General features: G+C 36.2%; 1 protein-coding gene across 1 annotated transcript; it reads left to right on the top strand.

Annotated features, from left to right (window-relative positions):
- Window positions 1-176: 176 nt before the first annotated feature.
- Window positions 177-14,190, top strand: LOC108041578 (protein Gawky). The gene is given in 11 exon segments (XM_017119514.2): window positions 177-244; window positions 5,031-5,637; window positions 5,936-7,398; window positions 7,549-7,926; window positions 8,019-8,312; window positions 10,149-10,330; window positions 10,759-10,909; window positions 10,968-11,164; window positions 11,229-11,314; window positions 11,317-11,507; window positions 12,555-14,190. Coding segments are annotated over 10 exon segments (4,152 nt in total). The 5' UTR covers window positions 177-244; window positions 5,031-5,201; the 3' UTR covers window positions 13,329-14,190.
- Window positions 14,191-14,830: the final 640 nt, after the last annotated feature.

The following is a 14,830-nucleotide window of genomic DNA, read 5'->3' on the forward strand; positions in this document are numbered from 1 at the left end:
CCTAAGCGATAAAAATGGTAAATATCTTTTGGTCGGTGGTTTCCCACCTGTTTTACAGACATTTTATTTATCAAATATCAGCAACTACTTTGCCGCAGTTTACTAAACGGCGTTTAGGGAATACCCTAATTACTGAACCTTATTCGAATAATATCGATTGCTATACGATAACATCGGTTGACTACAAGAAGCATTTTATCGGTTGACGTTGTCCAGGCGAAGAGCGAGCGAGAGCGTCTTATAGGTACTACTTAATTCAATTCAAGCGCGTGTGCTAAAATGAATTAGCACGATTAGTGAATGTTTTTGTGTGCGTATTCATCCAAAAACAAGCGCTGTGTCATTGAAACAAAAAGCTTTGAAAAATTTCATTACCGATAGAATTTGCATTAGTGTTACTGTGTTAGTATTCTCTGGCAGTCATAAATAAAATCAAACAAAAAAGGCATGTATGCTTCAAGACGGACTATTTCTGACCAAAAAATAAACTTTCAGACATAACCTAAATATGCATAACCTAAATTGGTCGCAAAAATCTAAGCGAATAGTTTTGCATACAAGTATGTGTGTAACAGTGCAGAATAAATTCTGTTCGTTTGTGTATCATGTATTGGAAAGTGATTGTTATATGTACATATATACATGCGTATGGATGTTCCATATTAAGAGTTGCCACGCTTTAAATATTTTACATAATGACGTATAATTATCTGTCAGTTATTTCAATTGGTGGCCAAAACAATTGATAATTATCCGGCCAAGCTAAAAAATACATTTTATCAATGCTGTATGCTCTTTATTTTTTTAAAGCTACCAACACCAAAAAATATCTTGTTTGGTTTTTGACTAGGTGGCAATATCAACAGCAGCCATGGCTGTGTGAGTTCACTAAATACACTAGTAACTTGTACCGTCCCCGTCGTATAACGTGCACCGAAATTAAAATTCAATTACAACGAATACATAATTAATTTTTATTCAAAATTATTTTTACTTTAAGGATAGTTTTTAAACATTTTAAAATTCCTTTTAATTTATTTTGTGAAATGTGAAAGATTGCCAATTGAGTGTGTATGTTATTCTACACATACACACTTTGTGAAATCATCAAAGTGGCTTGGCATGCATACATACACACAAGAATACATACATATGTACTTATATAGAGAAAATCAACTTCTCGTTCGCTATAAGCAAATATTCTGCGGTCTATTCGCAAAGAAACAAGTGCTTTAGTTTAATATATTCGGTGTTTTAAATAAAGAATAATCATTTTTCGTCTGGTAGGTTCTTCTTGGATCTCCATTTTGTAATGATTTCTGGTTTTGCTTGTATTGTCTGTACCCATGGGCGAACGGACACGCGAATTTCTAGTTAATTGAAAATATCTTCTGTTCATAGCCGTGTACAGCAAAAACCATATATGAATATATATCGAATTTAATATATATTTATGTATATAGGTATAGTATAAAAATTCGTTATATTGACTAGAATGACATTTAAAAATCAATATTTATTTGTGCTTGCTGGCGACAGTGAAATTATGAAAGGTAGACTTAAAATAGAGTGATTGCGTCAATGATGGCTGCCCCACCAGAGTTGTCAAATAAGTTCTACATATGTATGTATATCTATGTACCAAAATAGTGGAGTATGTACTTACATATATATGTATGCAATGGATTAAATGTCTTCAAATAATGTGCAATTCAATATTTCTTAAATTATGTCGTCTGACACGTGAATCTGTACATAAATATTAAAATATGTACATATATGTTTTATTTATACATATATATTTATTAAGGGGAAAACCGCCTGTTGTGCAGCAATCGTTATATTATCAATATAAACAAGGACCAATATAAATTAATGTAGGCTTTGTTTATTTTTATTATTTACGAAAAAAAAAATTTATTTTTAAAGCAAAGTAAAAACAAAATGGAAACATGATGATTAAAAACCAACATTTTCTGATAGGAAATGATTGTTTACATGAAAACAAACCTCAGAAATCTCTTTCAAAAAATGTTCATTCAAAAGTTAACATCGTTGTCTAAGAAATCGTTTTCGGTTGAATTAAAATAAAAACAAGAGAGAACGCTATAGTCGGGTGCCCCGACTATCAGATACCCGTTACTCAGGTAAAGGGAGTGCGAGGGAGATGGAGATAGAAACTTTGATAACGCATAACTTTTTAACGAATGGTCCGATTTGAAAAATTTCTTCTACATTTCGATAGGTATTGATAAACACAATAAAACTGCATTTTTACTTTTCCGAAATATTTAAATTTTTAAAATCGTATATAAGCGATTGTGGGCGTTAAAGGGGGCGTGGCACCATTTTGAAACAAACTTGCGCTGCGTAGAAACTTCTAAAATCTACATGCAAAATGCCAATCTTCTAGCTTTTATAGTTTCCGAGATCTCAGCGTTCATACGGACAGACAGACAGACGGACAGACGGACATGGCTATATCGACTCGGCTAGTGACCCTGATCAAGAATATATATACTTTATAGGGTCGGAAACGCTTCCTTCTAGCTGTTACATACTTTTGCACGAATACAATATACCCTTTTACTCTACGAGTAACGGGTATAAATATAAACCAACATTCACTTTTTTTTTATCAATCTCTTGTTTGGAACTAATACGGCCTTTTCAAAATTATTGTTTTATACACGTGCAGAGGGTATTATACTTTCGGTCAAAAGCCCAGTATTCAGATCAAAAAAAGAGTTCGCTAGCGGAACAACTTTAATCTTTCCAGTGTGACTGCATTTTTGAGAGTTCATCAAAATTAAGCGTGCCACGGTCGTACTGGCAATCAGCTGCGTTTGTTGACAAGCAGTTAAAATTCAAAAACCATATTAGCGGCTTAGACCCATTAAAAGATATTCTCAACTACCTTGGCAAGACAAGTCTGCCGATGTACAAAAAAATTAAAAAAAACAATACAATTTAAATTTAACAGTTGTTTTTTCATTTACTGATAATTATTTGCTAATTTAAAGTTCATAGCTGCATTTAGTTCTAACAGGCGAAGTTTTTTATTGTATTTTTTCGTACATTTTTGACCTAAGAAACACTTTGCTTTGACAAGAAGCCCCCCAAAAGATTAAATTTTTTAATCTTTTCACTAGAGCCTGACGAACGTTCATCCAGACCGTATTTCAGGTGGTTGGCAACGCGATGTAATTTACTGGTTTTTTCGTCGATCTGAGTACCATGGTGAAAAAAGATCCTGACGGAAAGTGTTTGGCAGCTGTTTGGCTCTCGCTGTCCCTCATAGCTGACGAACAGATTTCGTCGATCTGAGTACTAGGCTAAAAGTTGGCAACGCCGTGAAGTACATATAATAGCATAACAAGACGAGTCGATCTAGCCACGTCCGCCATTTGTTGTTTCAACGGAATAATATTCTCTCATTTCTAAAGCAATTTGGATGAAACTTTGCAAAAAGTCTTGATTCTGTTGCAGGTATCGCCCAACTATATCATATGCCAAAGGAACAATCCGAAAAAAGGAAGTAAAATTATAATTTATTTGTTTCTTAACATATATCCAAATAGCAATTCAATCAAAAATACGGTTTTAGTTTTATAAAAATTGGATATCTCTTTAGGAGCAAACGGAAAAAATAGAATATAACATATACCCATATATATTTAGTAATTTTTAACGATTTCAGAATTGACTTTTATTTAGCTGCCATAGGGCGATCAAAAAATTTAACGAAAAGTCAATCTATCTTCATAGCTCTTAAGAATAAAATATAGAATATTTAATTCTATTTCTTGTTCCTGTTTTAATATTAGTTTTGTGTATTACATATAAAATTACAATTTCAGTAACAGTTTTTTAAAAATAATTTCAAAATGACAGTGTAAGAGTGTTTTTATAATATGCTGTAAGTTTACCTAAGTGCAAGCAGGAAAATAATTGTGCCCCAAGTGCAGCGGTAATTTGATTGCTGGATGCTAATTTATTTGCAGGGATAAACTATTGAAACAGGGCGAAACATAAGCTTGTTTTTTTTGGGTAAACCGATTGTGCCACTGGATTTGTTCCAAAAAATAAAAATTTAATGCATGGTTCTCCATTAAAAATAATCTACAAATAAACTTCCCACTATAAAAGAAAGGGGAATAATCAGGTTGCACTATAGCTATTAAAGATGCATTCTGTTGTTAATAAAATACAACTCGGTTGCAAAAAACACACTAAAAATGTGTTTCTTTGTAAATCTGACCGATTATAATTCCCACTGCTACTAAACTGCGCCATGCAACAAGACAATTTTTTGAAATATTCCAATATCATCATTGGTAGCGCACAGCTGCTTTAAACAAAAATTTAAAATAGCTGCAAAATATGGTTGACGGACTACAACAATTGTATAACTTTCGTATTAAAATAAAAACAAAGAACAGATGTTATTAAGGGAATTCTATTACATTTTAACAGCATTTTGATGTTTTGATGATCCAATAACAACCAAAAATGTTGTGTCGAAATAGCTGCTAGGACTTGATAGGCATATTTGGATATCTGGATTTAATATTTTATATACATAAGTATAATACAGCAAATATGCCTTTTTTGGCTTCAAGACCTAACTAATATTTGGAAGCATGTTAAGCAGTGAAACGTATTTATTTTCATATATACATATATCTATGTTTAACAATTATTTGAATGTATCAAAACATAAAGAAAAGGCTTAGAAACGGACAGACACTTCGATACTAATTAAGGTTATGAGCACTACGAAACAAGTATTCGTTTTATTTTGAGTGTTAATACAAATAATTAGCATTTACCTTTTTCCCCGCCGAATGTAAACGTACAGATCCGAAAATACTTGGCGTTTACGAGCTATAAATTTTTCTCGACGTGTACTCATTTATGGAACTAACTTGCCAAATTGAGTATAAAGTTTTATTGTCTTAAAAATATAAACAATCGTATACAAAATTCAAAAATTATAAATGTATATTTTTTTAAAATTATATTTACAGAACACGGAAAGCATAAGGATAAAAGTTAAGTCATTCCTTTTCTAACAAATTAAAGAGTTCATAAAAATTGCGATAAATTCTTACGATAATGACGTTAAAGATCAAGTTGATGCTGGAATAGTTGGTAATGCAACTTTTGAAGCTAACGATCAGTTAGAACACTTAAGCACTATGCGCGAAGCTCTTTTTTCCCAAGATGGCTGGGGCTGTCAGCATGTCAACCAGGATACCAATTGGGAAGTACCCAGTTCGCCAGAGCCGACCAATAAAGATGCTGCCGGACCGACAATGTGGAAGCCAAGCATTAACAATGGTACTGATCTTTGGGAGTCCAATTTGAGAAACGGTGGTCAGCCGACAGCCCAGCAAGTTCCAAAGCCGTCTTGGGGTCATACCCCTTCCTCTAACCTTGGCGGAACTTGGGGAGAGGACGATGATGGGGCAGACAGCAGTAGTGTGTGGACAGGAGGGTCGGTAAACAACGTGGGATCTGGAGCGGCAGTAGGAGTAAATCAAGGCGGAGTTAATGTTGGACCAGGAGGTGTTGTTTCATCGAGCGGACCTCAATGGGTACAGGGTGTTGTTAGCGTTGGACTTGGATCAACTGGTAATTATATGAACGCAAATGGGAGTGCGAGAGCGATTAGGCCAAGACTTTTTAAAAAAATTGTTTATTAGTTAAGATGTTTATAAAGGTAACTAAGTTGAGTTTTTTTTATTCAATTTTTGGATTTTTGGTAACACTTTGAAGTCAAAAACGTGATTTAAGCCTAAAAATTCGATATATTAGTTATTATAAAATGAAAAATAATCTGTAAAAATCTGTTGCCGAAGTTAGTTAGCTTTCTTTCTCATTAATTTTTTAATTCGAGTATTTTCAATGAATTTATTTTCACTTCTAACAGGTAGCGGAGCAAACAATTTAACTGGGACTACTGGAGTCGTCGCAGGTGGTAGCGGAAACTCCAACAATACTGGCAACGGATGGGGAGACCATCGCGAAATTCGTCCTTTGGCTGGATCGATGGATATTCGGAATGTTGATCATCGTGGCGGTAATGGTTCTGGGGGAACTTCTAGTGACCCCCGCGACATACGAATGATTGATCCGCGTGATCCCATTCGAGGAGATCCCCGTGGGATATCCGGTCGTCTTAATGGAACATCAGAAATGTGGGGTCATCATCCGCAAATGTCGCATAACCAGATACAAAATATCAACAAAATGGTTAGCCAAAGTGTTGCAACTCCGAGTACGAATGTTCAAGGAACATCAGGCCCGGGCATCGGTCCCGGAGGTCCTGGTCCTGGACCTGTGCCGGGCAATATTCCGACACAGTGGGGGCCGGCGCAAGCTGTGGGCGTTGGCGTGAGTGGCCCTAAGGACATATCAAAGCAGATAAGTGGATGGGAGGAACCATCGCCACCGCCTCAGCGCCGCAGTATTCCTAATTACGACGATGGTACTTCTTTGTGGGGCCAGCAAACTCGTGTTCCGGGTGCTAGCGGTCACTGGAAGGATATGACCGATCCAATTGGTCGTGGTGGTCATCTGATGCGTGGTCAAAACCAGTCGGGTGGTATCGGTATCGCCGGCGTTGGCAATAGCAATGTTCCAGTGGGGCCCAATTCCAATAATCCTATGAATAGTTTAGTTGGACAGCAGGCTCGCCTACCATCTGTGGGAGGGGTACAACACAAGCCAGACGGAGGCGCTATGTGGGTACACTCAAACAATGTTAGCGGAAGGAATACTGTATCTGCTGTCACGTCTTGGGGAGATGACACTCACAACGTTGCCGCCCCAAGCGGTGCAACTGTGTCCAGTAGTAACTGGGTGGATGATAAATCCAACGCGACACTGGCACAAAACTCTTGGAGCGATGCAGCTCCAGTTGGAGTTAGTTGGGGAAATAAGCAAAGCAAACTGCCACCCACTAGTGCCTCATCTGGTTGGAGCACTGCTGGAGGTGTAGGTGTGGTGGATAGCGTTGATCTGGGATCCGAATGGAACACACACGGTGGGATCATTGGAAAATCTCAACAACAGCAAAAGCTAGCGGGAATCAATGTTGGGATGGTGAATGTTATTAACGCAGAGATGATCAAGCAGAGCAAGCAATTCCGGATTCTTGTGGAGAACGGATTCAAAAAGGAAGACGTGGAGCGGGCATTAGTTGCTGCCAATATGAACATCGAAGAAGCAGCCGATATGTTGCGTGCTAACTCATCTTTGGCAATGGATGGCTGGCGCCGACATGATGAAAACCTTGGCTCTTATTCTGATCACACGAGTTCAACTAGTAGCGGAGGATTTTCTGGTCGTTACCCAGTCAGCAGTGGACAACCTTCAATGTCTTTTCCTCATGTAAGTGCACTAGATATATACGGCCGCGCTCTCATATCTTCTTTATCTTCCAAATTCAAACTATTAAAGGTTCCCTAAAGAACATTTAAATTATGTGTTGAAATATTTTTGAGATAAATGAAAATGTTTTTTTTTTTAACCTTTTCGCAGAATAACATTATTAATAACATGGGTGGTACTGCTGTTACTGGAGGTGGAAATAATAATGCCAACATGACAGCCTTGCAAGTTCAAAAGTATTTGAGTCAGGGCCAACATAGCGTCGCTGTAGGACCTCAAACCGTTGGTAATAATTCCGCCGTATCCGTCGGATTTGGCCAGAGCACATCTAACGCAGCAGTGGCAGCAGCAGCTTCTGTAAACATAGCAGCAAATACAAACAATCAACCATCGGGCCAGCAAATTCGAATGCTTGGTCAGCAGATTCAGTTGGCCATTCACAGTGGTTTCATATCTAGTCAGATATTGACTCAACCGCTAACACAAACTACCCTTAATCTGCTAAATCAACTTCTTAGCAATATAAAGGTAATTTTATATTCTCTGCTTGTATAATATTTTTGATACACTTTTACTTCCTAAAAACTATTTGATATCTTTTCAAATCGTTTTGCTTTCAGCATCTCCAAGCAGCGCAGCAATCCCTCGCTCGCGGGGGAAATGCGAATCCAATGGCAGTAAACGTGGCGATATCTAAATACAAGCAGCAAATTCAGAATTTACAGAACCAAATAAATGCACAACAGGCTGTGTATGTTAAACAGCAAAACATGCAACCAACTTCGCAACAGCAGCAACAACAACAGCCACAACAACAGCAACATCCCTCTGTACACTCAGGCAATGACTATTTAAGAAGTCACGATGCAATAAATACCTTGCCTAGCAACTTTTCTGAGCTCAATATTAATAAGGTAAGGTCAACGAAAATTTTTTTTTTCCAAAGTTAAGGTCGTCAATAAACTTTTGGGTATTAAAGGGGATTGTCCTGAGTATCAGATCAATTATTTTATAAGCTATTAAAGTACAACATTTAATCTACGTTTTCACAAATTTTCATAAAAAAACAAAATAAATGAGCCGTTCGCAGCAAAGCTCCGTAGGCGCCTCCAAGAAAAAAGGTTTTTTGGTGAAAAGCATAACTCGTCATCAGAAAAATAATTGTTTATTAGTTAATTTGTTCCTAGAGGTAACTACATAGAGTTTTTTTTATTAAATTTTTGGATTTTTGGTAACAATTTGAAGGCAAAAACGAGATTTTAGCCTAAAAATTCTATATATACTATAGAATATATAAAATAGTACAAAAAACAAGAAAGGAAAGCTAACTTCGGGCGGAGCCGAAGTTTAAATACCCTTGCAGAATATTCTGCAAATTATATTCTCCAAAATTATTCATATGATGCATTCTTAATACTCATAAAAAATCCCAACTTCCTAACTTTAAAAACACCAAAGTTATGGCATTTCCAATCGTTCAGTTATGTATATGGAAGCTATAGAATATAGTCGGCCGATCCTTATGAAATTTGGTAGGTCGGATTAATTGGCCAAATATAAAACCCATAGAAAATCCCAACTTCCTAACTTTACAAACACCAAAGTTATGGCATTTCCGATCAATCAGTTATATAGCAGCTATAGGATATAGTCGGCCGATCCTTATGAAATTTGGTACGTCAGATTGATTGGCCAAATATAATACCCATAGAGAGTCCCAACTTCCTAACTTAACAAACAGCAGAGTTATGGCATTTCCGATCAATCAGTTATATGGCAGCTATAGGATATAGTCGGTCGATCCCGGCCGTTCCGACTTATATACTGCGTGCAAAGGAAAGAAGGGTGTGTGCAAAGTTTCAATTCGATATCTTTAAAACTGAGAGACTAGTTCGCGAAGAAACAGACAGACGGACAGACAGACGGACAGACAGACGGACAGACAGACAGACAGACGGACAGACGGACATGGCTATATCAACTCAGGAGGTGATCCTGATCAAGAATATATATACTTTATAGGGTCGGAGATGTCTCCTTCACTGCGTTGCACACTTTTGACCAAAATTATAATACCCTCTGCAAGGGTATAAAAATCGACGTCAGTACCTGAGGATTTAGGTACAGAAAATTTCAAAACGATTCGTTCAGTAGATTTTGCAGGATCGTCTTCACCGACTTTTAAATTGCAACTTTTCAGGAGAGCGTTTAAAGTTTTGGACACCCAAAAATCGCATACAAAACGAGCTGACTCACCTATTTTCAACTGCCATAACTTCGGAAGTTTTACTCGGATCAATCTACAATTTGAACGCAATATTCTTCAAACGTTGTGCATTCAGAAAAAAAATTAAAAAAAGGGTTTCAAAATTTACCCCCATAATAGTTTTGTTTCCTTTTTTATTGTGACGTTTTTGGTAGTGTCCAAAAGGACACTCCTTTAGTTAAAAGATTTAAAAAGCGATCGTTTAAAGGGAAACAACTGAGTAAAAATTTAAAATTGTAGGTAGTTTGAGCAAATGTTCATTTTTATACCAAAGTTTTCACAAAAACTTGTATAAAATAAGCACCAGCTCGCTCTGCTTGAACTAGCAAAAAATTTTTTTTGGACCTTACCCGATTTCCTTTTAAACTTATCAGCCAAAGTGTCCTTTAAGACACATTTTTTTGACACACGACCAAAATTATAAAAGAAAAAGGCTCCAACATAAATCATGAACAATTTTAAGAAATTTACAAAATGTTTTCAGCCAAGTGGTGGATATCAAGGAGCGTCCAATCAACAATCCCGATTAAATCAGTGGAAGCTTCCAGTATTAGACAAGGACATCAACTCTGACAGTACGGAATTTTCCCGTGCCCCAGGGGCAACTAAACAAAATTTACCGAACAACTCAAGCAACATAAGCTCTTTGGGCCTACAAAATGATGGGTATGTATCTCTTTGAAAATAGCCAATAGTTTTGGTAAAAAAATGATTAATATTCTATAATTTCAAATTAATGTTTATTGAATATCTATTAAATTAGATTTTGAGTTTGTAATGGTTTTAAATAGGATCGCCATATTATTTATGTGTAATATAATTTTGAACACAGTGCATCTCTTCTAATACAACTATGTAAATAAGAGCAAGCCAACTATTTATTTAAAGATAGAAAAAAGCCAAAAATATAAAATTCAAACCTGCATTATGGTATATATATACATTTTGTAAGAAAGTTTTCTTTCTTGCTTATTTAACTTATGTGCTACTAAAATTTTTTCCAACAAATTAATTTTCACACTCTTAAAATATGAATCCATATGAAAAAACCAAATAATAAATTTTTTTGTAACATTGATCATCGAATTTAATAGTACGTGGTCAACTGGACGCAATATTGGGGACGGTTGGCCAGAGCCCTCATCTGATAACGAGAATAAAGACTGGTCAGTTGCTCAGCCAACTTCAGCAGCAACTGCTTACACCGACCTGGTCCAAGAGTTCGAGCCAGGAAAACCATGGAAGGTAAAACTGTTCAATTACATAAAACCGAAACATATCCAAGCAGAAGTTTGCTTTTAAGGGTTCTCAGATCAAAAGCATAGAAGACGATCCCAGCATCACTCCTGGAAGCGTTGCAAGATCTCCACTATCCATTAATTCAACGCCAAAAGATGCTGACATATTTGCCAATACCGGCAAAAATTCTCCGACTGATTTGCCGCCCCTAAGTTTATCGTCGTCCACATGGAGTTTTAATCCAAACCAAAATTTCCCAGGGTAAGTTTTAAATGATGTTAAAAACAAAATAGGGCTGAATCAATTGTGTTTTTTAATGGTATAGCTGGTCTGATAATAGCCAGCAATGTGCCGCAACTTCTGAGCTTTGGACAAGCCCTCTAAATAAATCATCGTCTCGAGGACCCCCCCCGGATTGACTGCCAATTCAAATAAATCTGGTAACGGAGGAAATTGTAGTACCTCAACATCATCTACCATCAGCGGAGGTGCTAATGGTTGGCTGCAGGCTCGAAGTGGTGGTCAAACTCCAAATTCAACTTGGACAGGTGGTAATACTTCATGGGGCTCTAGTTGGTTGCTTCTTAAAAATCTAACAGCTCAGGTATGTTTAAAGTGTCAGAGCTTCAATTTAACAATACCTACTTATCTCATACGTGTAAAAGGCACTTTGTCCAATTATAAATTCAGTTAGAACTTTGCAACGCAGTGAAGGGGCAATATAAAATAAAGTGGTAAAAAAGTCGTTAGGATCGCAACGATATTAAATTTTGTGACAAAAAGTGAGTCATAGGAAATGAAAACTCAATTGTAAGAATCCTGTTCAACGGATATTCTATAAAGAAAATTTGGATGGTGTTTCAAATATGAAAAAAAATTATTTTCCGATTGTTTCTATGGGAGCTAAATGATATTGTCCGTCTCGATCCGACTTAGAAGTAACTATATTATAAATGTCAATTGTTTTTAAACGACTAGACCTACATTTTTAAAACAATTTTCTCATTACATAAATACATAAAATAAATGTAACAAATTTGAACCGAACGTGCCTGTGGCAGATATACGATATGAAGATGCCTTCTGCTACGCTTTCGAACTTACATGTTTCTATTCTGAATAATTAAGGTTTTTTTGTCCAGTAAATAGATGCGGTATCTACATTGCTTATTTAACGGTTCTGGTGATCGTACTTGCTTAGTAGCTAACAGGGTTATTTCATTAGCAATTTCACAAAAGTAGTATTTATATTGCAGGTCAAATTAATTTTATAGGTGCTATAACGCCGCCCAAGTTTTTAATGTAAAGTTTTTCACGCAGTGTGGAATACATTTTTCGAAGTTATATAGTATTTAGTATTATGATCAGGAAAATTATTAACGATCTAGCCACGACCGATTCTGCGCAAACTAGTTTCTCAATTTTAAAACTATTTGGATGAAACTTTTTCAAACTGTATGTTGTCAGTAGTATCAAAGTCGGTTTGGACGACTATTTTACCTTTTATCTGCCACAGAAACAATATAATACTCTGCATAACAGATCACTAACTAAGTCGCAACAAAACAAAAGTTTTTTGTCGAGGACAGAATTTGCTTCTTCACATTGCGGACTAATTTATTAACCATTTAATTGCGTATGTTTTTTTTAGATTGACGGTCCAACTTTACGTACACTGTGTATGCAGCATGGTCCCCTCGTTAGCTTTCACCTATATTTGAACCAAGGAATTGCCTTATGTAAATATACAACTCGAGAGGAGGCGAACAAAGCGCAAATGGCGTTAAACAACTGTGTTCTCTCCAACACCACAATATTTGCTGAATCTCCGAGCGAGAATGAGGTGCAGAACATAATGCAGCACTTACCACAAACAAATTCATCTGCAAGCTCTAGTGGAAGTAGTGCTGGCAACGGCGGAGGCGTTGGCACTCCATCCAATAGTGGCGCTAGCAGCTCAGGGGCTAGTTTGTCTGGAAACAGTAGCAACGGCAACGGTAACGGAAATGGCGGCAGCAGCGGCAATAATGGCAATAGCAGTGGCAGTGGCAACGGCAGTGGAGGCGGTGGCAGTAACCCGATTCCAAATGTCGCAAATTCGAATCTACTTGGATCTAGTGGAGGATCTGTCTCTAATCCTTCTGGTGGTGCTGCAAGCTCTGGAACAGGTTCTGTAGGAAGTGTTACAGCGAGTAGCAATTCCATAAATGGTGGGCCAGGATCTGCAAACAATGCTGGCTCAAAGAGTAGTTCAAATGTAACTGTAACCGGTGTTCAGTCTAGCGCTTCTAGCCTAACTAATAGCACCAACTCAACATGGCGACAAACTGGCCAAAACCAAGCTCTTCAGGGTCAAAACAGGCCATCAGGCAGAGAAGCTGACTTTGATTATATATCTCTCGTTTATTCCATTGTTGATGATTAAGAGATCAATGACCAGTTCCGTTGGTCATTGACCATTGACTATCGCATTCTGTGACTCAAGACACACACCCAAAAGCTTCAAATGATTCGATACTAAGTATGTATGGAAAGCAAGACCATGTTGTGAAGAATATAAAAGTGGATCGACTGATAGACGAATGGACTTAGAATTTTGTATGCCCGTAGATTTATTTTTCTTCATCGTTCATAGATCTAAAGATGTATATGTAAGTTAAAATTTAATCAATATAAAACAAAAACAAACCCGACATATAGATATACATATATATAATGTCAAAAAAAAATGATACACTTGATGGTTTGCTGTAGCAAAAAGGCATACCTTCCTATTTAAGTAAAAGTGTTTTGACTTTGGCGCCCATAGATTATACCTTGGGAAACGGGAAAATATTCTCAACAGTGTATATGTGTGCATGCAAACTCATATAAGGTAAAATATACAATAAAAAAATATGTATGTATGCAACATACATCAAATTTTCAGTAACGACTGAAATCGAGTGTCGGTAGCATTAAGGGACAAAGTCTAATGTAATTATCTAATTAGAAGCCTTTGATTTCCAAGATTGACATAGAGAGAACATATACAAGATCCATGTATATGAATATCTTTTGTGTACATACATATATGTTGGGGCTACGTCCTATTTTGCTGCTTGTGCATATCGATCAAATACCTACTATTCATGAGTGTTTTTGTGTTTCCATTAAGGAAAAATACCTGTGTTATATTCATTATAGGAAGTTATAATCTTATTACGGTTTTGCTTTCATTAAAGCATTCCCACCGAAAAAATTCGGTTATACATTATAAAATCACAATAAAAATATCAATGAAGTTATTTATTGCCTTTGAGTATTGAGCCGTTGTTGTTGTGCGTGGGAATGTATTCTGTTAATATTATTATACTACATAACTTCTGTTTAATTACAAGTAATTTATTCATTCATAAAAAGTGAAATTTGTAATTATTAGGTGAGATAAGATTGAGTAGGATGAGATTATATTAATTCTACGGCAATAAAAGTGCAAGTATAACTGGTATCTTTCAAATTAAGATTTAAGGATATGGTCGTTTCCACCAGCTCTAAAAATTAATTCAATCATATATCTATATCAAACAAAAACAAGATATGAAAGGAAAGCCGAAGTTTAAATAACCTTGCAGTTATTACAAATCAACTAAATTACGATTTCTATGCCTATATTACTAACAGCAATGAAGCTATGTCGATTTTGCGCTGCATTTTGCCATCGTTTCTATGGCAGCTATATGATATTGTTGTCCGATTTTAATTTAATTAAAACCGTAATTCCAAAATATTTACATATTGCCAAATCCCAAAGAACAACAAAAAAATTGAAAACAACAGTTATAATTTAAAAAAAAAATTTTTTCTATTGTTTTAATGCGAACTATATAATATATTCGCCCGATCCGGCTCGTTCCGACTTATATACTACCTGCAATAGAAAGTCAA

The sequence above is a fragment of the Drosophila rhopaloa genome, unplaced genomic scaffold (genome assembly GCF_018152115.1).
Source record: "Drosophila rhopaloa isolate 14029-0021.01 unplaced genomic scaffold, ASM1815211v1 contig_203, whole genome shotgun sequence".
Classification (NCBI taxonomy): domain Eukaryota; kingdom Metazoa; phylum Arthropoda; class Insecta; order Diptera; family Drosophilidae; genus Drosophila; species Drosophila rhopaloa.